The following is a 27,326-nucleotide window of genomic DNA, read 5'->3' on the forward strand; positions in this document are numbered from 1 at the left end:
AAATAAATGGCCTCAGCTTACAGTAAAAAAAGCAACAGGAAAACTAAAATTTTAGTGATATGCTTCATGAAACAATTTCATATGGCTGGTCATAACTAAAGTGAAGACCCAGGTTGTTGTCAGAAAAATTTCAAAGATGAGCCAAACAGCTGCAGCCCTGGCTTCTGGTTTGACATTCAACATCAGAATAAAAGGGTCCAGGAGAAAGGATGCTCAGCTCCTGAGCAGCTGATGTAGAAACATGGGGCTGGGAAAGAAGCAGCCCTGGTGAAACACAGGGCAAACACAGAGACAAGAAGCACTGCTCTACAGGGGTATAACTTCCTACACCATGGTGGGAAGGGACATGTGAGCCAGGCAGCTCCTGAGTGTGTCATTTCTCCCCACACCTACTACATCACTGTGGAAATGCTGGTTATTTGCAGCAGCAAAAGTGTGGTGGCGTGCGGGACAGAACCGAAAAAAAGTTGCAATTTGTTTTCAGCAGAAGCTCTGGGGGTGCCTGGATTTAGCATCTTGTTCGAAGAGGTGGGTAAATCCTTTCCAAAACCATTAAGGGATGAAGCTCCTGCCTCCACTGTTGCAGTGCCTCCTCCTAAGGGGGTGGTTCTGAAGGGAACCCACAGAGAAAAATTTCCTGGACCCCTGGACCTCTCCTATTGTTCTCATCTCTGCTGTGTTTCACTGCTGAGAGCACAAAGACCTCCAGTATTCTTATCTTGGCATTCCCCACTCAGAGGAATGAGAGAAGCATTACAAATGAGTCTGTAGGGATGCATTGTGAAAGCAGTAATAAAAACTAAAAACCAGCACCAGTGGCTGCTCACATCCTTTGGGAGCCCTGGGCAGTGAAGCTGTTCCACACCCCTGCTCTGAAATGCCTGGCATTTGAACCTGGTGACAAGCTCTGCTCCTGCAGACTGTTCATGAGGAAGATCTTATGGCCAGATTGTCACAGTTAATGTCATTTTCAGGTCACATTTCTGTTCCCCCTTCTACTCTCCTGCAGTCCCATGTGCTAAAGCAGCCAACTCTCCTCTTGCTGTCCCCCCATGACACAACATGATCAGGATACACTAACATCAAGGTTGCTCTAAAAATTCATGCCCCTTTTCCTGCTTTCTCATTTAATGCTTTTAAAGCAAATCTATCTATATTTTTGGAGCCTAATAACTTGTAGCTGTTGGGAAAGACACATGCAACAGTCAGCATCAGTCAGGAAAATAATCTCTATGTTTTATTTTTAATAATATTTTTCTAAAGAGGTTCATCTTCATAACTCAGCTAATCATAACCTACTAACAACCCCATATTATTATCTACATGACCTGCTATCATCTGGCCCAGTAAAAAAAAAAAGATGCTGTGTGTCAATAACTGCCAGGGGTTCATATTGAATTACTTCTCTAACTTAATACATAAAAAACCCCCAAACCAAACCACCACTATTCACAAACACATTCAGGCAATGGATTAGCTAATATGAGCCTATAAATTATTCTTAAAAATGCTGTATTGAAACATAATTAATTGCCAAAGCCTGGCTGGTGGCATGGTTTTGTAGAGCTAATCCATCCTTCCAATGCAGTCAGTTTCCCCCATACCTAGCATGTTGTGCTGCATCACAGAAGGGGCTGATGCAGCTGCAGGAAATCAGGAGCCCTGATTGCTCCTGAAGTCACACAAGCTCTGCCCTTCAGTAGGCCACTGACTTTTGCCCAGTAACTACTGAATGAGTGCTCTGCTGAGATTTCAACCATGGGAAATGCCATTTTCTGCTCAGCAACATGGTCAGGAAACCCCTTTCCATAAGTTTTCAACACTTCCTACAATTTCATGGCATTACACATCTGTTCACTCAGCAGCCCCCTGAACACAGCACGACCCTGAGCATCAGCTCTGTGTGGAACTGGTGTGGGAACGAAAATTCTTTAATTTCACACCACAGCTGCCTTTGGGTATTAAACCCTCCATGTCTCTGAGCAATGACAGCTCATGGATGTCCTGCACATGGTGGGGCAATAGCCAGAAGTGAACACTTTTCCATGGTGACCTCCAAGGAGCAGGGTCCATACCAAAAACTTCAAAAATGATCTCTCAAATAAACAGTGGCCCACAAAGATTTTTGATATCACAGCTTTTGATATCACATAAATGTGGTTTGGAGTAGGGTAAATTTGTTTTCAAATTGCACTGGTCATACACTGCTCCTGTAAGACCTCACTGGTGGATAGAGTTGAGCAACAGGGGCACCCTGAGGCTTGATATGAATATTCACAATGGCTCATCAGTTTGCAGGTTTTCCATAATCTGCTCATTAGCTGTTCTATAAAAATTCAGAAAACAAATGCGTGCTCCTTGTGTGTAGAGACATCCTGTGCTGGGCAGGTAGGTCCTGACCTTCTCCTCACACCAGTACTAGTGGTCTGTGCTTCACCAAACCTCTTCTCTGCCTTGTCTCTGCAAGGTTTCACTCCTCCATGGCTCCTACCTGCAGTGGCTGGAGGGATTTCCCCCTAGTACTTTTTGAGAGAACAGAATAACAGGTGAAAAAGTGGTAGAAAACCAGTGCATGATATTCACAATAGAGAGAAAGAAACCCCATCCCCAAATAGGCCAAAACAAGTTCTCACAGTGGGTTAAATGCTGTGTCCCACTAAAGATCAGCAGTAAAGCTCCCACTAACTTCAATGGGAATTTGGGTATTCATTTTTCCATGGTCTTCCCAGATGAAACATCCAGACAGATCTCAAGGTTTTCTTATGCCAAACAAATTTTAAGGTTTCCTGTGGGGAAAACCCAGAATCATGGAATGATTTGGGTTAGAAGAGACCTTTAGAGGCCACCTAGTCCCATCCCCCTGCAAGGAGCAGGGACATCTTCAACTAGACAGGTTGCTCACAGCCCAAGCCATGCTGACCTTGAATGTCTCCAGGGATGGGGCATCCACCACCTCTCTGGGCAACCTGTTCCAGTGTTTTAGAACACTCACAGTAAAACATTTCTTCCAAATATCTAGTCTGACTACCCTCTTTCAGCTTAAATCTATTATACCTTATCCTATAGATACTGGCCTTATATTTTTGCACTTTATGTGCAAACACACACACACACACACACACACTCTTTATTAGCTTCTTTGGCTCTGTTTGACTGTACAGAATCTTAGAGGGGAAAAAAACCACCAAACCTACGATTTCATTACAAAATAACAGCAAGAAAATTGTTTTATGCTATGGCTCCATGCCTGTTCTCTACCTCCTGAATTCAGTTCCAGAGAATATATATCTACTGCTAAAAACTCCTATTTTCACTCAGTCTGTAGGAGAGGAGGAGCATGAACATGCTAGAAACAAAAACAAGGGAAATTGAAAGCACTTTGACAGCTCTTTGTTCAGAGTCATTAAACGCAAAACAATCACAGAATCTGTTAGGCTGGAAAAGACCTTTAGGATCACTAAGTGCAACCATTAACTCAGCACTGCCAAGTTTGCCACATGAGAACCAAAAACCATGTTCCTGAGTGCCACATGTTCACATCTTTTAAATACCTCCAGGGATGGTGACTACCATACAATGTTTTATCCCCTTATCCTGTCACTTTTATTTAGGAGAGGATCCTGACTCCCACCTGGCTATAATCTCCTTTCAGGCAGTCCTAGAGAGCAATAAGGTCTCTCCCTGAGCCTCCTTTTCTCCAGGATAAACCAACCCAGCTCCCTCAGCTGCTCCTCATGAGATCTGTGCTCCAGACCCTTCCCCAGCTCTGTTGACCTTCTCTAGAAATGCTCCAGCACCTCAGTGTCTGTCTTGCAGAAGATATACCAGGTGGACACAGAGCCATCAGTTTGCAGAAAGCATTTTCAGATGGGATGATTGAGGTTTTGTGCCAGTTTTGTGTAAGCTGATATGCTCTGAGGTATGCAAAACATGAATGAAGAAAATTAAGCTTTTTCAAAACCTAATACTGTAATTTTCATACAGACACATTAACCAGTCTTGCAAGATATTAATATATAAGAGTCTCTTAGTTTTTCTATTGCCCCCTACAATAATTTTAAAATAAGGAACAAAACTCCCACCTTCCAAAATTTTAGTAAAATAAAGTTCATATTAATTTTATCCAGTTATTTAAGTCACTCCAAATCAATGTTGGTACATTTCTAAATGCTGTGTGCTGAGAGTAGCAAAGCTTTTACAGTTCAGAATGGCAAGACAGTCTTCATAAAAGATTAATATACTTGAAAAGCAGGTCATTTATTAAAAGATCTTTTAAAAGCTTCCTTTCTTAAAAAGCAAAACTAACTGTCCACCTCCACATCTTGTCTGAAAGCATTTGCACACACATCTGTTCTCCAAATTTCAACTCTGTTCCTTTTTTTGTCTTTATGTTTTAAGACATGAATAGCAGGCATTTAGTGAAACAGTAGCATGCTTCAGCAAGTGCCTTCTGCTTCCACACACGGATTTATCCTGTCTCCCAGACACCCAGACACCCTTCTCCTATACACAGGGTTGAAACCTTCAGCCCCTGCATGAGATGGCAGTTTGGGGACTTCAGCTTCTAAACCTTCTCTCACCACAGCTGAAAATTTTCCACAATAGCCAGGGTGAGGACAGCTTTTGTACCTCCTGGATTGTCCTTTTGTTTCACAAATCCTTTTAGGCAGTGCTGCCTGGATGCCAAGGGTGCAAGACACACACAGGTACCCTGTCACCAAACAGCAGAAGGCAAAAAAATAAGTATTTCCTGGATAGTGAGCCCAGAGCATTCTGCCCACTGGAAATTGTACCACCTTTGCATACATCTCAAGCCAGCATTTTATTTGGAGACAAAGAAATAGCAGGAGAATGCATTGAGTGAGATATGACAGAGAAAAAAAAAATACACATAATTTTGGACCAAGAAGTTGATACTTCTGTGATATGTCTGACATCCTGTTCTTCATGAGTTTTCAATCACTGCATCTTCCTGAAGAAGCACATCTCACTGTTTCATCTTGCCTGCAAATAACATGACACCCCAGAAAATTACAAATAATCCATTAAAAAGATTACTATCTTTTCAGGACACGGCAGCTCAGCTGCAGCCACAGAGTTACTCTCCTGGGAACAGGCTGTCATGAACACAGTGGTTATAAAAGACAGAACAAGTTGTGGGAAAGTTGCTTTGAAAGGAGGTTAAGAGAGGAGAAAATGATGACCTTGGTCATAAGTTTCAAAGCAGAGATGATGTAAAAGTCAGACACCACAAGGGAAGGAAGACACAGAAAAGAAGAAAGCTGGGAAAACTCAGAAAGGGAGAGTCACCAAGAAGATGGAGATGACTTGCTGTGCCAAAAGCAAGAAACAATAATAGCACCAAATACTAGCACTCTCTCACTCTTGTCATAAGATCATCATGAAAATTACTTTAAATTTAGAAGAATGACATTCAAGAGACTACTTTTTTGATCTATGAATGTTTTATAAATAAATTGTTTTTCATGATTTTTTTTTTTTTTTTAGTCACTGCTTATTATTAATCCCTTTTGATGGGCAGCCACAACCAAGTTACTAAGTAATCAAACAAAGAATCTGCTTGTAGGGTGTTCATACCTACCAGGGCAAGACAGATGGTGTAGTGTAGGTGTCTCCACTTTAGACTGCACTGCAGCCCAAGGGACATCAACTGAGTATTTAGCAATAATACAGTAAATGTAACAAATGGTAGGACTCAGCTATTGATCACCATTTGGGCTTTCAGGGAGAAAAATAAAAGACATTTATGGGTTAATACTTCTAACTGAAATGTGCTTATTTAGAGGTTCACTTAACAGATGCCATCATCAGGAGATAAAAGTCCTTACACTGAACAGAGAATTTTAATGGCCTTTCCCATTAAGCTATGGATGACATATTTCAAAGGGCAGATTATTGGAGTCTCTCTGCTGACAGCAAGGAATGTCAAATGAATTCAGAATATCAGTGAATATTTAAGCCTTGGTAACAAGGATTTTAATAGAGAGCTATCTTATAATTCAGGACAAAACACCTTGAGCAATTTATTCTCCTGTATAGCACATTTATATTCATTGCCAAAATAGGCAATGGACCCTTACTGTTCATGGGAACAAAAACTCCAGATGCTCTTATATTCTAAGCTTAATGTGCTTAGTTACTGGTGGAGCAGCATTACTCACAAAGAGCAAGAGTTTTATGGCCTTGGAAAAATGGACCCTCCCAGATTTGTTAGACAACTCTGCTCAATAAAATGTTTCCTATAAAAAAATGAGCTCTGAATATAATGTACTAAACATTACCACCCCATAATCAATAGGTATCAGGAAGGTTGTTTTTAAGGTTTAGTTCCCTTCCCATCCTCCTGCAGGCTGAAATTATTCAGCTCTGTACTGCAGAGCTCCATTAAGCACTTTGTTTTTCACTGAATGACTCGAATCAAGTGCATATGGCTTCCACGGATGGATAAACTGCTGTAAAAAGAGGTAAGTCAGCAATACTGATTGCCTCTGTTGTCTGAGTGTGCCTTTTGATTTTTGAATTACTGCCAAAAGCATCATCACTCTGTGTTTACCCTTCAAAAGCCCTCGGTCACTCAGTGCATACACTCACAGCAGAGCTCTCCTCTGCAGAAACAGTATTCATAAAAAAAAAAGACAATTTCAGTACTTGTATTTGTTGAATGTAAATTTGTGGCACAGATCCTCTATCTCTCATCTTTCATGATGTTGTTACTTACTATACAATATGAAGTGATTAAAAGACCAGTTTTACTTTGATGCCCACTTCTTTCAGCCAGATAAATGGTTTACCTCTGTGCAAAGCTGTAAGTAGCCTTCAAAGTGTAATTGGTCACACCATTTCTTCCCTTCCCTCTCTGGCAAGTCAAAGTAACAGAACCACTATAAACCTCTGTGGTGGTTTCTTTTGTCTGTGTGCATGTGTATGAGTTCATACCAATCACTGAAGACACACTGCATTTTTCTTCACTGCTGTGGCCAGGACTGTCAGTGCTGGGCTCAGCACTGGCTTCCACAGGACATCACAGGGTTGCATTTCCCTCCAGAGCTGCAACAAGAGCTGCTGTTTAGCTGTGAACACCTACTGTGCACTTTGTACCTGGGTAAATGCCTGCTGGACACAGAGGAGCATGACCAGAACAGGTTCCTGATGAAGCATTTCAGCTGGCTACAATTGTTTGTGAATTCAACATTTAGCACTCAGGAATCTCCTAAGGCAGAGACAAGTAATGCACTTGATGTGATAGGATTACCTGTCTGCAAAGGCAGATAATATATAATATTATATTATATAGAATGGTTATTCCCATTTGAATACAAAAACAATCAGACACCAATGATCTGGGTTTTATGCAAATGTACAGGTGATAACAAGACCATAAATAATTAAATACTATTCTGCATAAATAGCAATAAAGCAGCAAATGAAGGCAATTGTCACCTGCTTGTTCAAAGCCTTGTGGACTTCTTGCAATCCCATGATTTCTATTATTGCAATCTCACCAGAGTTGCAAGTTCAGCTGACTGTTAAAGTTTAGGCCCAGTAAAATCTTATTCATGTGCACACTGTAGGAAATGTACTCTTATAGATAGCTCACAACCCTTTGCCTGATTAAAAGGAAATCCCAAAAAACCTCAGGAAACAAGTTCAGAATACTAGCATATGCTCTAATCCATTTTCTAGTTATAAAGGCTTCTTTATTACTGTTTTTGGCTGACAACACTTGAGATAGCATGTTTATCATCATTCTGAAAACACTTGAGAGAGAACAATGTGGGTGCATTTTTTATTTCAGTTTTAACTTCTTTATTTCATTGCTGTACAGCTGCATTACACTTGGCTTTAGTCCCTCAAGCATTATTTTCCTTGGCAAAACAGTCACTGAACTGAGTAGAACTTACTATTGGAAAAATATGCTTGAAAAACCAGTGTGATGTCAAATGTCACAAATGTGCCTGTAGCTGAAATACAGAGCTCCTCTTCTTCTTTTTTTTTTTTTTTTTTTTTTTTTTTTTTTTTTTTTTTTTTGTCTGAGCTAAGAATATTGTAAGTCTTAGGTTGTGAAGTCAACTGTAAAAATCATAGAGTAGCCTTCTGAAGCTGAATGTGTGCTTCCCCCCCTTCATGAACAAATATTTGGAGATCAATTACACAAAACTGGATGTAGGATAATTCCATAGGAAACAAATGACTGCATGGCTCCACTTCCAGTCTTGCCTGCATTAACTGTAGCCATCTCTAAGGAGTTGGGCTACAGGCTTCTCAGAGAAAAGATAGAACCCGACTTTGTAAAACATCTTTAATATTCAAATATATAAATAAGCACTACTGAAGGATAATCCAGAAGACTGCAGTGATTCATTACGAACAGAGGCTATAAACTGGAACAGTAACATTGCTAGGTAAGGAAGAAGCAAGCTATTTTAAGAGCCTTGAAAATATCTTCTAGTTCTTCAGACAGATCATGCTGCTATAGTTATTTTATAAAAAATTATATTCTGAAAAGCACTTTAGTAAAAGAAACCTTTTACTGGGACTATTATTTAACCAAGACCTTCTACAGCACTAAAACACACTGCAATTGAGTTCCTGATACAGTTTTAAGAATGGGAGGGGCGAAATAAGAGCAAAAAAACCCTACCATACCTGCACCAGGAGCTATTTATTAGCATAACACTCTTCCTTTTAAAGATTTTGTAACAACTGAAGTATATACAAAGTCTTACAGCATTTACACAATAAAAAAGGTTCCTATTAGCTGATGTAGTATAAGGTAGTGCTGCAATTTACTTCAAAGCATGAATACAATAATCATGAAGCAGACCACTGTACTTTCAACTTTTCCACTACCACACCACCACTGCCAGTTGAGATGACAGTTAATTAAACCACTGGGAAGACAGATTGTTGAAAGATTTGTAACAGGTTGATTCGCAGCACTTACCATCTTAAGGAGGAAAAAAAAAATAGAAAAGAAAAGCTACATACTGTCATGTTTCTACACTTTCCTAGAGCTGGAACAAACTTTCACAGCCTTAGATATAACATATGCAAGACAACATAATCACATTTTTTCAGATATAGTTCAGCTACTGAGTGTATTTACTTCTGAATAGGAGGCGTTATATTGATATGGCTGTGTGTTTCCATTTTTGTTCATTAACTGTTCAAATAGGTCCACAAAAAAAATTAAGACAGCATGGAGTTTGTAGTCATGATGTGTTTTGACTAATAAAGGCATTCAATATCAGCTATAGGATCTAATTATTCCCGTCAAAAGTTTAAGACCAGGAATCTTTGAGTAAAAATCAAACCCAGAAAATCCTGTACCTGTGCCATTTTGATCTGTTGACTCCAACCTTCTTTAAACTTTTCCAACTGGTATAATATAAAATCATTAAAATGCTTACACCAACCCAAATGCAAGACTCATTCAGTTTATGAGAGGTCAAGCAGATTCACTAGACTACTTCTGCTGTAAAACAGAGGGAGCTTATCTAGGAAAAAGAAACTTTTACTGAACAGTGCCTTACTACAAGTAGGGATATATAGTTTAACAATGATACATAATTTAAGAACATAGCATTCTTTGCCTTTTAGAAACAGCTTTCGTGTGCCAATAATGCACTTTCTAAGAGATAAGGCTGCTTTGCCTATTGTCGTACGCCTAAACCTCATTTTTTGGCCAATCCCACATTTCTTCCCCTCAAAGGGGTTCTGTTTCAACTTAGAAACGAGTAACGTCAGTTGACAATATCTGTATTAAGACAAAAAGTGACATATATGTAAAATCCACAAGGAACCACATAAATACCAAAGAAGTCATATAACCTTTCCATGTAAACACTTTGATTATACTGAAGCCCTAATCAGATTCTTGTCTTAAACTTTTGGCAGATAACGTGTATGCTCAGCCAGGCTTTGTAGTTAGTTATTGTTCAAGTGGAAGCCAGGTCAGCTCACATGTTGACAGGCATGCAACTTGGAAACATTGCACAACAAGCAACACAAAGAGATTTGAGAAGGGTACAAGACTTCAAGTAGACTTCACAACCCTTCACAAACTTAATATTCACAGACAAAGATACAGTCCTTGCTTTTTTCTACGGTGTATTTCTCCCTCACACATGGGACACTTTCTGTGACTCTCTAGCTTGCTTGATGCTGTACAACCACTTGATGATTCTGGCATTCCTCTCAATGGCAGAAATGCCGTATGGCACACGGTCATTGGCACTGTCATCGTTTCTAAGGTCACTGTTGCTGTCCTGAGACTGTTCACAGTCTGAGCTAATCATGCTTGCGCTGCGAAAGTTGAGGGATATAATATCAGAGTTAGCCCTTGCAAAGTTTTCCATCCCAAGGTTTTCAAGCTCTTCAGGATCCAGTCCACAGTAGTTAAAGAATCGTTCAACATCTGCGTCAACGCGAAAGTATCTGTCGCTTAAGTCTGATTTGGATCGCTGTAGGGAGGGTCTTCTACTAACTCCGCATCCAGACTCGACTGCCTCAATCTCTGGGGATTTCAGGGTGGCAATGGCAGCGATTTTGGGCTTTGGAGGCAGAGGTGGGGCTGAACTACTGCAGGGTATTGCTTTTAAAGGCTTTGCGCTAGTTACTTTCCTAATGTCTGAAGAGCTGTGAGAGACATGCAAGAAAGTCTCTGCTGACTGATCTAGGAGCCTTCTGCTGACATTGGAGCTGCTCTCCTGCGGGCTGCTCCGGCCCTGCGTGGGGTAAACCTTCAAGGACTCGGCGAACGAGTGCCGGTTCAGCTCCGTCGAATCGGCCCTGTGGGGTGGCCAATTTCGGGGACCGTGCTTATGCCCTGAACCCGAGCTGGAGCCTTCAGAGCTGTTGATGATGTTCTTCAAAATCTCGAGTTTCAGATTTTCTCTCTGGACTCCACTCTCGGTCTTTGCATTGTTGCTGAAGACTTTCAAGGTGGGGCTCCCCAGCGCTCGCTTGGCCGCGGGACAGACCGGCGGCTTCGCCAGCACCGCCGGCTTCACGGGCTCCTGCTTGGCATTGATGACCTCCTGGCTCTTGACATACTTGGCCTTGTCGGCTTCCAGCCTCTCCACTGCGCTCAGTCTTTTGGGATTAGGCTCTGCCTGCCTGCGAAAATAGTCAGGTCCTTTGTTCAGGATGCGGAGGGGAACGGCAGACGTGAAAGTCACGGCAGGGCTGACCGGCTTCACCATGCTACCTGTCGGTAATGTTTCTGTAGGCATGTTTGGTGGTCTTTCCCCCGCAGCCGTTTTGGATTCTTCTCTGGGATCTCCTAAACGCACGGTGCAGAAACATGTACATTAAGCACAATGAATAGCCGATGAATCCTGGGATCTGAGCGTTAGCAGCAGTGCCTCATCTCACAGCTCATTAAATAGCACTGCGTTCCTCTTTTAAAGGCAGCCTTTGTAGGGCAAGGGCACCCGACACAAGTCCCTGTTAGTCTGCTCCGCTGGCTCCTTTCTTCTGGCTGAAAGACGAGGGAGTCTGTGCGCCCCGGGAGCGGCAGGGATCTGAAAGGCAGAATAACCAACCACACGTTAGCGGCAGCGCCTGACATCAGAGCGCTAGCAACAGCCGCCCCCGGCCCTCCTCTCCCGCGCCGCCCGCCGGGACGCTGCTGCTGCTGCTGCTGGCACGGGCATGCAGGCTCAGGGAGCCTGCCCAGCACCCCTCTGCACCTCACAGGATGTGGGTTGCTTGATATTTACACTCTGAGCTTGGCTTCAACAAAACTAAGCCCCACCACAATTCAGCCGTACGTTTCTAGGAGGAGAAAGGGAAGCAGGATGAGACAATTCAGAGACTTGGACCCACCCATCTCCCAGTAAAAGAGCACTTCATATCAATATATTTGACTTGGTTAAGTTGATTTGTGAACATGTTTTGTCTCTAACCCCCATTTTTCTCCTTATAGGCAACATGCTGTATATCTCAGCCATCAAGTGTATTTTCTTTGCTCATTAAATCATCCAGGAAACAATATGGTCCAAAAAGCAGAGAGTAAACAGAGACACGTAGAGTTTTAAATGCAACCCACATCTTTCATTTCTAATCTAATATAGAATCAATAAATAAAACAAGAAGATGTCGCTAAACCCACCAATTCCAGTTCCTAGTCTGTTTGTACACTAGTGTCCATAGCACTGGTGCTCCAGCAATAAAAGGCTTTCCAAGCTCTCATGGTCACCTTACAGGCTTAACAGAACAACAAAAAATAGCTTTGGTTTTTTATGTAAGATTTTGGTAACATGCAAAACCATCATGACTGGGTTTGAAAATGAAGAACTTGTCTTCAACATGTAGGTTAAATCATTCAGGTTTTTTATCAAGCAGTAAGTAAAAATGAAATTTAACTTCATCTAAATTATTTTAAGGTTTTATAACTGAGATTGTCACAACAGTCTAAAACCCAAGACCTTGGATGATATCACAAGTGCTGAAACAATTTTTCCTACACGAGGCACTGAAGGACACTTATCACAGAATCTACTTTTCAAGCAGTGATTTTGCTAATGGGTCTCATTTGTTTTATTACTGCCCCATTAATCTATGCTGCCCTCCTTAATATCCCATTTCTATTATCACTGTGATCTTCAGGGAGAGAAAGAAAACAGCTGCTACTTCTTCACTCTATCCTAAAGAAAACAGAGCAGCATCCTTCCCTGGGATGACTAGCTCTCATCCATCAATACCCAGCTTACTAATACAGGGTTTACATTGTTTTGGCAAAAAAAACCCAAAACAAACACCCCATTAAAAAAAAAGATATTCCAGCTGAAGTTACATTAACAGTAAAAACAAAACAACCTCAACTACTGATGCCCAGAAATATGTGATATATACTTAAATATTTTCTACATATTATCCAAGGTCAAAGCAAGCAAATAAAATATACAAATGAGATTATAGGAAAAAGCTGAGCTTTCTCCTGAAGCCTCACTGTCACAAGCATTCTTCAAATACAAACTAACATATTTAGGTGGGTGATAAACCAGACACACATTCAGTGCAATTGAAGGGTAGTGAAATGTTAATTAAGCTTCTCTTTCAATGTTGTTTTATAAATCCTTGTGCTAACTCCTCAGCAGTTTGACTTCCTGAATTTAAACTAAGTCTCTCTGAAAGAGAAAAAGCTTTCCTCATTTGAATCAACATATTTATTGGTACTGTTTTGAAATTAAGTATGAAACTTCCAAATGTGCAGAAGTCAATTCTAACACGCATCTGCACACACATTTCTCTTCCATAAACAAAGCAAATCTTTCCACATTGCCAGCTCAGAGCTGGATGGCTAAGTGCCTGTATAAATACTCCATTGATGTGTATATTTAATACCTGTATGCAGAAATCAAATCTTTGTGAGATCAGGAAGAGAATCAAGAGCATCAAGAGGAAGAAAACCCCACAAACAACCGAGGTCTTTGTATTTAACACTGTCACCCAACTGAGTTAATACTACTTGAATAAGCAAGACAACTTTCCTCCTTGACCACTGCCATTAAAAGTGACCATGGTCCTGCCCTTGAGGACAGCTGCCAGCTCCATTCTCCTCCTGGTGAGGACACCACTACAGATCAGACCTATGGGAACCAAGGGCTCCAGCTCCAGGCTGCTTTTGGAAGTCTTTTCCCAGCATTTAACAACTTCCTCACTTTGTATAGCCCTCATCAATGTCAGCAAGCATTGCCTAGTAGCTTGAGCATCCACATTGGCTTCAAAACCACACTTAAAAGGAAAAAAAGAAAAATAAATCCCACCATGCATGTGTGTTTATCTGAGAGAACAAGTGTGCTTGTTTGCAAGCATATATGGAGCCAAGTACTCCAGTCAATGGAAATTTGCTGCAACTGGTAACGTGCTTCAGGCATGTCTAGAAAGAAAAGGAAGGACCTGGTGAGGAACCAGGACAGAAATGTCCACCTGAGCCAAGTGGTTACATGGCCAGCCCTGGAGGCTTTGTACCTGTGGGGCTGCTGCTGTAAATTAAGGAACATGCAGCTATGGAAAGGGATCAACTATTTGTGCATTGCTTAAATTACTTGATTGCAGTGAAGTGCTGCATTTGAATATTACCAGAAAGCTTAGTCAGTATTCTCATATCAGAGAGATAAAAATTATTAACCAGATACAATTATAAAAGAATGTGTGATGAAAGAGAGGTGGGTGAGTGTAAAATCTAATGAAACTTCTGCCTCTGCTGGTGATAGCTGCAGTCTGATCCTGCTGCTAACTGGGAAAGTGAGCTCAATTCCTACCAACCTCTCTTCTGTTCATGGGCACCTGAAACACCACAGAGAGCTTTGCTACTTATTAATTTTATTGTTAACGATAGAGGCTGAGGGCAGCACTACAGTGTAGTCTCAGAAAGACACAGATTCCAGTTGGGGAAATCATTGCAGCAACCAGGGCAGAGAAATGGCTTTTTTCTGACTTAAACTCCAAAGAAACTCACTGCTTAGGCATCTGAATTCCTTGTTGGGTACATCTCTGGCACCAGTAACATCCTGCAGAAATTCAAAGGCAAATAGGTTTTTTTCACCTACTCCCAGAAAATGTGTGAAATATACCTAGGGACCCAAGGAATGTTCCTTTCTCTCTGTTTACATCCAGAGGTCTGCTCTATAGGTGTAATCCTTCTATGGACTGAACTGTGTTTTTCAGGATTTACTCTGGATTTCCATTATTGCTCTTACAAAACTACTAGACTTAAGAAATTATTTCAAGATAAACAAAGACAAAAAACTTATGCATGCATTCAAACATAGTTCTATTTAATACCATGCTTACATCAATAAATTGTTTCTGAAAGGTCTTATGGAGCTCCTCTAATCCCCCACAACTATTGCAGACCTGCTGAGTAGAATACAAAATGCACAAAGTTTTGGGTTTTTAAAGCTGCATTTTCAGCCAGACACTTCAATTCAGAATTCCTTTGTGTCAGAGGAAGAGATTCAAAGAACTTAATTCATTCTAGGCATCACACTCTAATCACTCTTGAGTCCATAACATGTTTGTCAGATATTCCTATTTAAATAACCAATGCACTATTTACATGATTTAGGGGAACACAACACAGTCTAGAGCAGCAATAGCTATACAACTAACATTAACTACAAATAAATCTCCTGTAAAATATTCTATCCTTAATTTAAAGCCAAGACAGTAGGAAGAGATAAACTATGCAGAAACTTTGGAATCTCAGGTCCACATATTCTAAATATGCAGTTTCTTGAAATGTATGAGAAATTTATGAACAGACCCATCCATTATGGCAAGTATTTATTTCTAGCACTATTATGAATACAATAGTGCTGTACAATAATAGAGTTCATTTTTTCCTCTCATACCTAAAACTGCATTCTAAACACAGACTGAATGATGTCAACTGACAGTAAATAACACTTCCCTCCTCAGTTCTGTGGTGCACTGTAGCTCCTACACATTGGCCACGTTTCAGCCAGTCTTTCTCTAAAAGTATCCACAGAAAGGCAGTACATATTTACACATTTCAGTTACAGAAAAAGCAGCAAAAAAGCCATGTGAAAAGCGTGGTCCAAATGAAATGAGCGAAATTTCTGTCCTTGACTTTGGTGAGGACATTGCTTCAGCTGATGAAGTTACAATGAAGCTCATTCCCCTAATTCATCCCTCTGGGACAGCAGATGAAGGGATTGCACAGAAGGGAGGATGATGTACAGTGGATAAATATAATGAAGGCTGACAGCCTTTACTCTGCTTTCCTTGATATTTAAAGGCCTGTGTCAATTTTATTTTCCAGGTGATAAAATATAACTACCACTACCTCAAGATGCACCATAAACATGACATAAATTCCAATATAAGCAATCAAGAAGTGGCTTCAACAGGACTCAAAGAGATCACAAAACAAAACCTGCACAGGAACACAGGACACAGATGGAAAATGTCAGGTTCCTCTAACACCTGGGTGCACTTCAGAGCTGCAGGTCCCATTATGAAGATTCTGCTTTTTTAACAGTCACTGCAAAACCTACAAATGAGAGCTTCACTGAGAATGACCAGCTACAGGTCTATGTGCTAAGTTCAACTAATATGTATGCCTAAAACTGATACAAGTTATTCTGTGGATAATTGCCATTGTAAACCTCAAATAGATATGTTACTAGGTTTAAAAAAACAGGCAAAGCCTAAGTAAACTTGATTGAAATTGATAAAAGGTCATCCATATCCAGAATGGCAGCAGTATTTCATTTTTAAAACCAATTTTAGATAAAGATGTGTATGCTGTGCAGTCTTGGTCTCACATAATATTAACTGTCAAGATAAAGCATGAAGAGATGAAACAGTCTTTCAGATCCACCATGACTCAAAATACTAATGAAAGTGCCTATTTTCAACTCTGTTTCTCCCTAAAACATAATACAGTGAACAGTAAGAGCTATCTGCATCTGTTCAAGTATACATTTGAACCTTCAAAAGGTCATGAATAATGTGAACTACAGTGACCTAAAACTAAGAGGGGAAGAATTTTGTAGGCAAGAAAAATTCACACCAAGTGGGAAGGTAGTAACTTTGGCAAAGTTCACTGCACTTCTCACAGCTGATGTGTTACTTCAACCAAAAAAACCCAAACTCCAAGTAGCATTGTTTGCAATAGCTTGCATAGCTGAGCATAATATAGGCTGATATATTTATGCTAATTCTGATTTGCTCTTACATCAAAGGCTTTTGAGACAAAACTCTCCATAAATAAAACAGAGTCACCACTGAGCACTCTTTCTATTTCAATGTGCAGTGCAAATGATGAGGCTTAAAGCAGGACATTGCCATAATGAGGAATGCTAACACTTTTAAGGTGAAACAGCTGCTGGAAAATCCATAGAGGTATAAACATCTGGAAAACAGGAAAGCAACCTAGCAGTTATACTTACCTACTAACCCTGTAATGTATGCCTAGAGCTCACTGGGAGCTGGATAGAAATAGCCTCTTTGAAAGAAAAAACTTCAGAAAGTATTTTGCTTCTTTTTAATTCTGAAATCCATCACTGTTTACATCTCCTACCCAGGAGCAATAATCCACTCTCAGTGATGCTTCTGGGTTAAATGCTGCCCTATAGATAACTCACAACGATGGAAACTCTGATTTCTTTCAACAGGCTGCATAAATGAACAAGAAAGCCCAGAAATTAAATTCCCCTTTCTTCCAACAAGCCAGTACAAACCAAAATAAAATGTCTTATTATTTAGAGCAATACTACAAGCTGTTTGTAAAAGCTGTAGTGGAAATCAGTTTTCTTTGGACCCCTGTGTTGCTCAGACAGCACTGCATTCTTTGCAGTAATTTCAGTCACTCATTTAAACAAAAAAATAAACAAACAAATAAAGAAAAAGAGAAGGGCCTTATAATAAGGAATATAATGTTTTACTACATTTGTAGCCTTATGTCAATATTTCTATTTCAGTGCGTATTTTACGAGAATGATGCTCTAAACCCTTTGCAAAGTTTTAGAAAACACTCTCACTGCTTGTTCATCAGACAGTGTCAATGGTCTCAAACCCAAACCACTTTTATACTTTTAATTTTACAGTTCTCCATAACGGTCATGTTTTAAATTTACAGCCTCCTCCTTACAACAGCCACAATTCCCAGTTTAGCCTGCGGTTTCCTGAGTCTAGACAGTTTTTCCAGGACCTTTTAAGCACCTTTAGAGATCAACACAATCCTCTTTTTCAATACAGGATACTTGGCTCTGGTGTTCAGCTACATTTCAGAGGTTCATCAAACCCTGATAGAGGCCCCTGCTGTACCAAGTCTCACCTTACTTCTCTCCTACTTCTCCACTTCATTATCCCATTTTTGCAAGGTGCAGTAACTCCTGCTCTGCTCTGATGGAAGAAGCAGTGCTATCTACACTACACTTTCCTTTCTTCTCTAATGATAGGAAAAGCTAACAATCTCATCTCCATGCTCTAGTACATGACCTTCATGGCCATGCTTGGACTTGGCATCCTGGTAAAACACCTTTTTCACCTTTTTTCCTGGTGGTAGCACTTCCAATGTGTGTGTGGGGAAAAAAAATTGGAGGTTCACTGCTGCAAAGTGGGGGAAAATAGAGGGAGGCAGAACAACAAAATAGTTTTAATTATGAAGCTCAGCAAAAATGTTTTAAATTGAATACTACTCATCCTAGTTCCATCTCAAGTCCATGGTAATTCTCAACAAGCCCACTTTCAGAGTGAGACATATTTTAAGCCACCAGAATCTTCATGGCAATAGGTTCTGTAGAAATCATATGCATTTGCAAAGAAGGAAATAAAAATCTATCTGCAGAAATGTGGTGATACACCTACAAAACACCCTCCTTCTAGTATCACCACAGATACATCACCTCACTAGCAGAATTTTCAGATCCATCACCCACGTGGTCCCTCAACAACATTGCCAAGTCTGGTCCTCAACAACAGAAGCATGAGTGTCATCAGTAATCAGGCAGCTGGGAAACTTCTCAGTAACTTCTGCAGCACCCCTCACCAGAAAAATGATAGTTTTTAACTCACCTACAGAACATACATCTTGATAGCAGTATTTCAAAATGCCACTTCTGAGTAATTCAGTTTGCCACACTGGGATAAATTAAACATAGTCCTAAATCCTTTAAATGTTTTGAAAATTTGTGTGAATATTAAAGCACTCTACTGCAGTATACCAGTGCAGCTGTGGGATCAGACTTGGCCTTAACTACACCATGGAGTAAGCCCTAAAGCATAAACAACTTTGGCTTAGAACTTTTTTATCTTGGAAATATTAAGAAATCAAGCCAGATTTAAATGGATAAAGTGCAAGTATAGATTTTCAAAGTGAATCTTTATATCAAATGTGCAGTGTGCCTACCAACACAGCCTTGCAGTCAAAGATTAAGGACCAATGCCCAGAAGACTTCTGCAGGTTCATCTCCTTTATTTCTACTGCTGCATGGCAGCATCAAGCTGAGCCTTCAAAACTCATCAGCACTGAAACTCACACACCTAACATGGCATAATTCTGGGGGAACCAGTCTCTGTACACCACTGAAGTGACAGCAGCACTCATAAAATCCTGGGCAGCTGATATTTAAGCTTGGATCTCACCACAAAGCACATGTTTCTCTGCCAGTACTTTTTTCCCCTCAACTAATACACTGAGAATCACTTCTGAGCTCTTCTGTCTGCCTGCAAGGCCTCAGCTCTGCCCTGAACAGCAAACCAAGCCACACCTGGACACTTGCCCCATCTCCCACATATGACTTATATGGCTGCCCATCTCTCCTGCTCCACTTCTACAGAAGGGAACTGTGAAAAATCTGGAATGATCATGAGCATGTGGGACAGAAGAGATGCTGGGGGAAAGAGGCCCATGGGCATGCCCTGAGCACTAATGCCATAGGTGAAGCTCCTATTTCTATTAACAGACATGCAAGCAACTAAGCCTGATGACAATTCCCAATCTGTAAGAAAAAACAGGGATCTCTTCACCTTAGTCATCCACCATCTTACCCAGCAGGTATCTGCCAGACTTAAAGATGCAGCCAGAGTTGTGGAGGATGACAAAGAAAACACATCCTCCACTAGATCTGGAGTCCATACTGGCAGCAGCCCTCCAGGGCAGATACTCAGAGTACCAGGCTCTACCTTGTATTATACAAATGTCTCAAATGTGGGTATCAAGAGGATGGTGCCAGGCTCTTTTCAGTGATGCACAGTGACAGGACAAGGAGCAATAGCCAGAAACAGAAGCTCCACCTCAGCATGAGGAAGAACTTCCTTACATTGAGGGTGGCAGAGCACTGGAACAGCTGCCCAGGGAGCTTGTGGAGTCTCTCTCTCTGGAGACATTCAAAATCCACCTGGACACCTTCCTGTGTCACCTGCTCTGGGTGACCCTGCCTTGGCAGGGGGCTTGGATGGGATGATCTCCAGAGATGCCTTCCAACCCTATTTTGTGATTCAGTATGTAGAAACAGATCCTTCTCCAGCACTTTCTTTCAAAGGCTTCCACTTTAAAACAAAAACCTGAGTATTTGCAAGATTTTTTTTTTTTTTTTTTTTTTTTTAAAGAGCAAAAAAAAGTCCACATATGGTACTTGACAATGAAATTGGATTACTAACCCTACTTCAGTGCAATTAAATAATTTCTAGCAAGTAGGACATCTCAGCTGAAATAGGAAGACCAACTCAGTTCCTCCTCAGGAGATCAGAAACTTGCCCCAGTTTGGGGACTGGGGATTTGATCCAATCTCCCATTTCTCAAAAGAGTTCAGCAGTCTCTGATTTTATGTACATAAACACTGCTGCCAGCTTGCTCTTCTGAGAAAGGCAAAAATTGACCTGACTGTCATAAAAGATCAAGTTGCCATGTTTTAGACTCTTAGTAATTGATGAAAGTTCCCTAAAACTGTTTACAATGAGAAAGATGTTAAATTTTAAGTGAGAAATAACTATAAACCCACATGAAAACAGCTTCAGTTAGACACTCCCTTGCAGTTACTAAGAAAAACTCTAGAAATGTTCAAACACATGAAGACCCAAAGTAAACAAATACAGCTCAGAAAAGAAAAACAATTCCAACAATTTACAGTCAAAAAAATAAACCATAAAGAGCTATTATAAATGGAAAAAGACATCATACTAAAAATTTCCTTTCCTTTAGAGATATATATAGTAAAAGAATCTCTTTAAAATGCTTATTTTCAAAATTTCAAAATAAAGCTTAATAACACCTTCCTGAAATTTCTAACATGCTGTGAAAATATATTTAAAAGAAACAGTGCCCAAGCATAAATATTTCTTATAATACTTGTCAAGATTTTACAAGCAAGAAATCAGAAAGCCATCTAATTATTTATATTCAAATATTTTCTTCCTTGAACAGCTTGTTACATGGAAAATTCTTTTTAATAAATTCTATACATGAACACTAGCATTTCATCTTTAGAAATAAATATTAAAGTACAGCTAATTAATGTCTGTTACTGACATTAAAAACTTACAAGGCCACCTTTAATTGGCAATACAGTAGGCACAATTAAAAAATGAGCATGGTAAAACCAGTACCATTAGAAAAAGGATGATGCTCAGCCAGGGGGATACAAAAGAGTGGCCTAATTCTGACAACTGTGGACTTTGAGCTGCTCTTCTGATTAGCTGTGGGGTCTTGTTTGTCAAAACTCTTTGTATTAAACAGCCTTTTTTGTAACATGAGATATTACTGCAGTAAGGTCAGCATGGTTATTTCAAAATAATTTCTACAACCTAATTGCCCTGAGTTAACCATTTTTAAGCATTGCAACTCTAAACACATGAAATATTGCATTTTTTTCCTTAAATAAACACACTTTAAAAGTTTTGACTGTGTAAAAATAAATCAAGTATTTTTAAAATTATATTTGGAAAAAAACCCAACAACTAAAACAAACCATAGATAATTTACAGCAGTGTTCAAGGGCACTGTAACCTTCAGAGCAGCTCCATGAATGATTTCTTTTATTTTTGAAAGGTACAGCTATGTTTTTCTCTAGATAAGAGGACATTTTCCCATACCACAGGATAGTTCATTCCCCTTTTCTCTAACCTCATGTCAAAGGGTACATGTTGTTAGAAGTCAAGAAAGAAAACTGAAGGTAACCCCTCCTGCCCAGCTGCCCTGCCTGCACATCACCCCCACCACTGCTGGGCACTGGGTTTCTCCACTGAAGGTGTCCCTCATCACTGACCTGGATGGTTTCCAGGCATTCTTTAAAAGCTAATGAAAAGGGAGAGCTGGCTGTGTCACCCCAGACAGGACTGAATGCTTTCAGCAAAAATCACAAATCCAATCTTTTCTGTTGACAAAGTGAGCAATGCATTTCCAACAAAACTACAGACCTACTGGAGCATCTGTATGAACACAAAGCATTGAATCCCATTTCTAGGATGGAAGAAATAAATCCCATCCAGCACAACATGAGGAAGGTAAAAAATATGAAATGTGGCTGTAAAATTGGTGTAGGTAAACTTGTGATCACAGACATTTACACAGATCTTTGAATGTTCCTGGTGTCAGTCCATGGCACAGCTAAAATGGTTTTGCTGCCTTAATTTCATACTAAGAATCTGGAATTTCAAGTTCCCAATTCCTCAGCTGACAGAAATGGCTTCTGAGATGATTTTCACATTCTGGGAACAGATTTTTACTCTTAAATTAGCCATGTGTACTCTCAGACTTAACATTTTATCTTGAAATAAAACAGCAGCGATAATTGTTAATTTAAGACCCCACACAATGCAAATTTATGTTCTGGAGCCAAATATGCTGATTGGAAACAGATGAACATGAAATGCCTTTTACTGAGCAGAATTAAAACTAAGTATTAGTGAAGTGTGTTGGTAATCTGACACATGACACACGAGACATTGATTACTGATTCTTTTCTTTGCTACAATGAAATACCAGAAGTGCCCTATTAATCTTTCAAGAATTGTACAACTGTTGTTACAAAGTGCCACATGTTCAGCTCCTGTCCCCTCCTGCCCTCATGGGTTTCAGCTGCTTTACCTGTACTCACCAAGGATGAAGCTATTCTTTTCATTATTCTTGACACTGGATTTCTCACATCTTTTGTTTTGGAGCTTCAGTGGCAAAAATAAAGATTTTAAGCTTTAATGCTCATCTTCTACTCAGACCTTGAGATCAAGCTCAGAGTGTCATGGATGGACTTGTGCCTGAGGACTGGAAAAAAGCACCCCAGCTTTCAAAATGGGCAGGAAAGAGGACACAGGGAATGACCAGCCAGCCAGCCTCACCTTCCTCCCTGGAAAGGTGATAGAGTGGCTCATTCTGGCTCATCTCTATCCACATGGATGACAAGTACCAGTTTATTACCTCACCAGTATCAGTTTAGTACCTCACTAAAAGTAAACCATGCTTCCACCTTCAGCAAGGCTTTTGACCCTGTCTCTCACAGCATCCTCATAGGGAAACTCAGGAAGTGTGGGCTGGATGCCTGGACAGTGATGTGGAGCAAGAACAGGCTGAACAGCAGATCCCAAGGGTCAGCATCAGTGGCACAGGGTCTAGCCAGAGGCCTGTCACCAGTGGTGCCCCCAGAGTTCTGCACTGGGCTCAGTACTGCTGAACTTGTTCATCAGTGATTGGGGTGAAGGAGCAAACTCCTCCTCAGCAAGGTCACTGATGACACCAAGCTGGGAGCAGTGGCCAGCTCTGCAGAGGGCTGTGTGGCCCTTCAGAGGGACCCTGGCAGCTTGGAGACATGGGCAGAGAAGAATCTTCTGAAGTTTAACAAGAACAAATGCAGGGTCCTGTACCTGGGGAGGAACAAGTGCATGTACCAGCCCAGGCTGGGGCTGACCTGCTGGGGAGCAGCTCTGCAGAGAAGGGCCTGGGGTCCTGCTGGACAACATCTGCCCATGGGCCAGCTGTGCCCTGGTGGCCAAGAAGGCCAGTGGTGTCCTGGGCTGCATTAGAAGGGCACTGCCAGCAGGTTGGGACAGCTGATCCTGCCCCTCTCTCAGCCCTGGTGAGGCCACAGCCAGAGTGCTGTGTCTGCTCTGGGCTCTCAGAACAAGAGACAGGGAGCTCCTGGAGCAGGTCCAGCAAAGGACAATAAAGATGATTAAGGGGCTGAAGCATCTCTTGTGAGGGAAAGCTTTGGGCCTTGGGCCTGTTCAGCCCTGAGAAGAGATGACTGAGAGGGGATGTCATCCATGTCTATCAGTATCTGAAGGAAGGGTGCCAAGAAGATGGATCCAGGCTCTTCTCAGAGGTGCCAAGCAATAGAACAAGAGGCAACAGGCAGAATCTGATCCACAAAGAGTTCCACTGAATATAAGAACATCTTTATCAGCAGAACTTCTTTACTGATCACACATTGCCCAGAAGGGTTATAGAGTCTCCCTTGCTGGGGATATTCAAGAACTGTCTGGACAAAATTCTATGCCATGTACTTTAGGATGACATTGCTTAAGCAGGGAGGTTGGACCAGATGAACCACTATGGTCCCTTCCAACCTCACCCCTTCTCTGATTCTGGGTGACTCAGTATTTGGAAAGTGGTAGTAATAACCAAATAAGTAACAGAAGGCTCTGAAACACTGAGGTTTTCCAGTGCTCATTTGCACTGAAGGTCTCTGTTACAAAAAGCTAACAAAATCTATTGAATGGAAAAACAGTAACCAAAGTACAGGCTGGGAATAAAGGATGGTAAAAAGCCTGGAACTACTGGAATACCTCCAAAAAGGAATGAGGTAAGTAACAGAAATAAATAGAAAGCTCTGGACGACTAAGGCAAGTCCTTGTTCACTTGCACTGGAGGTCTCCATTGTAAAAAGCTAAAACAAATCTACTGAATGGAACAACTGCAACCAAACAGTACAGGTTGGGAATACAGGGTGAGAAAAAACCTGGAACTACTGGAGTACTTCCAAAAAGGACTCTGCAACACTGACACGTACATGGCTGCATGACTGAGGCCAGCAAGGGAAGAGAAAGCCTCAACCTTTCTGAAATGGCATTCAATTATATACTTTCACCTAATGAATATGCCAACCCAATCAACTAGTAAAGGTGGAGGAAGAGAAACTCATCATCACAACACACCTCCCAAGACAGCAGAGGAGGACATAGTAAAATCATTCTGGAATTGCTCTCCTTTTATCCACCCCAGAAAAAAAAAAAGCATTTTAATTCAGAAAGGTACCTGTAAAAGCAGAATGCCAAACTCTTGTCCACACTCTGAACAGGGGAATTTAATGCTCTGGAGGATTCTGAAAAATAAAGACAAGAAAAGAATATATGAAAAAGGCATAAAAAAACCTCCAAAATTCAACACAGCAGTAACACTGCAGGTGCATGCACATCAGTGTTGATAGTCATGGAAACAGGACACCAAGGCCAGAAGAAGGGAGGGGAAGAAGTGCAAGGCAGCCACAACAGCAGTTTGGACTATTTCACATGAAAGGTGAGCTAAATGATGACATCAGTGTGGCTGAAGCCTATGAGCTGTGTAATAATAATAACAACTAATTAAAAGGTCATTAGGCAAGTCCCAGAACACAAGCTTGCATGATGCAGTATCCAATGTGTGAGATGAAATGCATCTGTGCTGGGGAATCAAGGAATAAATGCAAACAGGGCCAAAATGTCAAAATGCAATTTTTAATTCACTGATGAAAGAAAACAAAAAACTGTGCTTTTTAAGTTCTTGTTATAGATAAACAAACCCTTTTGTTGTGTTTTGGGCTACTTCCAAATAAGAAGAGAGGAAATACTGCAAATAAAAACCCACAACTCTGTCTCTATGATAAAAATTTAGTAAGGCACAGAATCAATGTCAGCTACTTTACCAGTAACTGAGGGGAAAATATCAATATGTAAATGTTAGTGTTATTTCAGGGCAGCTGCTAGTTGGTTTTGATATGAAAATATGGAATCTACAGTGATCATCTGTTTTCCCATACTCAAAGTTAAGGTGAAAGAGCAAAATATTTGTGTGCTTAAAAACCCTCCATACCTCCCTTGCTGGGAGGGATGACAGGATATGTACCAAGCTAACAATAAAAAGCATGAAAAATTTACTCTTTAATTTTTATATGTCTATATGTAAAAATTTTGCTTTTTTTTTTTCTTAGTCTCTTTTCCTCTTCTTAAGCACTTATTTTAGACAATGCTTTTTAAAATCATGGTAGTATTGTATTTACAAACCACTGCTCCTGTCTAATCAATCAATATATCCTTTAATTCATAAGAAACAACTTCTCCTTTTTCTCCACAAAATTATTAGCTACTTTTCTGAGATTTAAACCAGTTAATAAAGTCCACACAGAAAAAAAACCAAAACCAAATCTTTGTATTTTGTGCCACCTGCTAAAAATTATTGTAGATAACTTCACAATAAATTGGCTGAAAGAAAAGCACATAAGTTTAGAATTTTGAGAAAATATTCCTGTAATTAAGCATTTGTGTATACAATAGGTAAGGGAAAAATACGTCAGTGTATTTCTTTGGGAGTGAAACCCCCCTGCTGTGGGATGCAGCTTTCCATACATCTTTTTATGTGGAAGAAAGGCAGTGATGGAAGAAGGGGAGAAGCAGGTTTCCTCTCTGCTGTGAGGCTGGTGATAGCCAGCAGAAGGGCAGAAATGCCAAGCTGAGGAAGACCCACTATCACAATGGCTTTTAAGAGAGCTCCAGAACACAGTTACCACAAGTGCATGCACAAAAGAGTTTTCTTCTTCCCATACCAACGAGAATACACTTTTACTTTGTAAATTATACAGGTATATAGACATAATAACTCACATACACCTGGTTTATTCCAATAGTAGTAATTCAAACAGACACATTTATGGTAAGAATGTCAGTGTGAACTATATAGTGGAATATGTTGTTTAGTGAACACCAGTGTACACTATGCTAAGAATGTATAGCCTATTTTATCTTCTAAGTGTTAGAAAGAGGTCACAGTAATAAAAAGTGGAAGTATTAATACTGGAGTTGGTCTTGTACAGTGAGATGCCATAATCCTCTGGTGCCACAATAATATACTGCTCCAGGTCTCAAGGATTTCCCAAGAGAGTATCCATTAAATTGGGAAACCACTAGGAAAGCACACACCACATGGGCTTCCCTGAGCTTGGCTCTGGACCCAGGACAGAAATGACTGAAGAAGATATGCATAGAAACCTCAAAAAAAATACATGTTCTGTGGAGCTTTTAGTGCATGACTGGTTTCATCATTCATGCCATGGAACAAAATCCCAGCAATACTATTTAGCATCTGCAACAGCAGTGTGCACTGACAAAACTAACAATGGATAAAGCTTACAGAGTGATGTGGAGGCAGAACAAGCTCTGAACTAAGTTACAGACTGTGTCAGTTTTCCAGTGTAACACACAATGTTTTTGTGACTACATGTCAGCAGTGTGGACAACCCTCTGTGAGGACTCTGCCAGCAGGACAGCAAATCCTCAGACAGGCAGCATGGCAGGATGAACAGCCTAAGGCAGATCCATGTTCTAATGGCCCTGTTCAAGCAGATGAACTGTTCTGGTAATAGATGTCCAGCAGCACTTTATCAGTCCAAGACAGTGCCCTTCAGCAACACATTTCAGACAAATCTCTTCATCAATACAACACCCTTCACACAGCTGAGAAATTGTGTTACATACACCACAGTGAGTGTTTTTAAACAATAACATGGAACTCTAAGAAAAGGTAGAGAAAATGAAGAATATAGCACACATTTCAGTAGAATTTATGAGCAAGGACTTATTAGGAT

General features: G+C 40.5%; 1 protein-coding gene across 2 annotated transcripts in view; it reads right to left on the minus strand.

Moving 5' to 3' along the window:
* Positions 1 to 7,795: 7,795 nt before the first annotated feature.
* Positions 7,796 to 27,326, minus strand: part of FAM110B (family with sequence similarity 110 member B) — a 108,441-nt gene continuing 88,910 nt past the window's right edge. For both annotated transcript variants that reach the window (XM_056485308.1, XM_056485309.1), the window contains 2 exons: positions 24,746 to 24,812; positions 7,796 to 11,546 (listed from right to left, as the gene is read on the minus strand). In XM_056485308.1, coding sequence (XP_056341283.1) covers positions 10,143 to 11,255 — 1,113 coding nt within the window. In that variant the 5' untranslated portion in view covers positions 11,256 to 11,546; positions 24,746 to 24,812 and the 3' untranslated portion in view covers positions 7,796 to 10,142. The remainder of the gene's footprint in view (positions 11,547 to 24,745; positions 24,813 to 27,326) is intronic.

Source organism: Oenanthe melanoleuca, chromosome 2 (assembly GCF_029582105.1).
Source record: "Oenanthe melanoleuca isolate GR-GAL-2019-014 chromosome 2, OMel1.0, whole genome shotgun sequence".
Lineage (NCBI taxonomy): Eukaryota > Metazoa > Chordata > Aves > Passeriformes > Muscicapidae > Oenanthe > Oenanthe melanoleuca.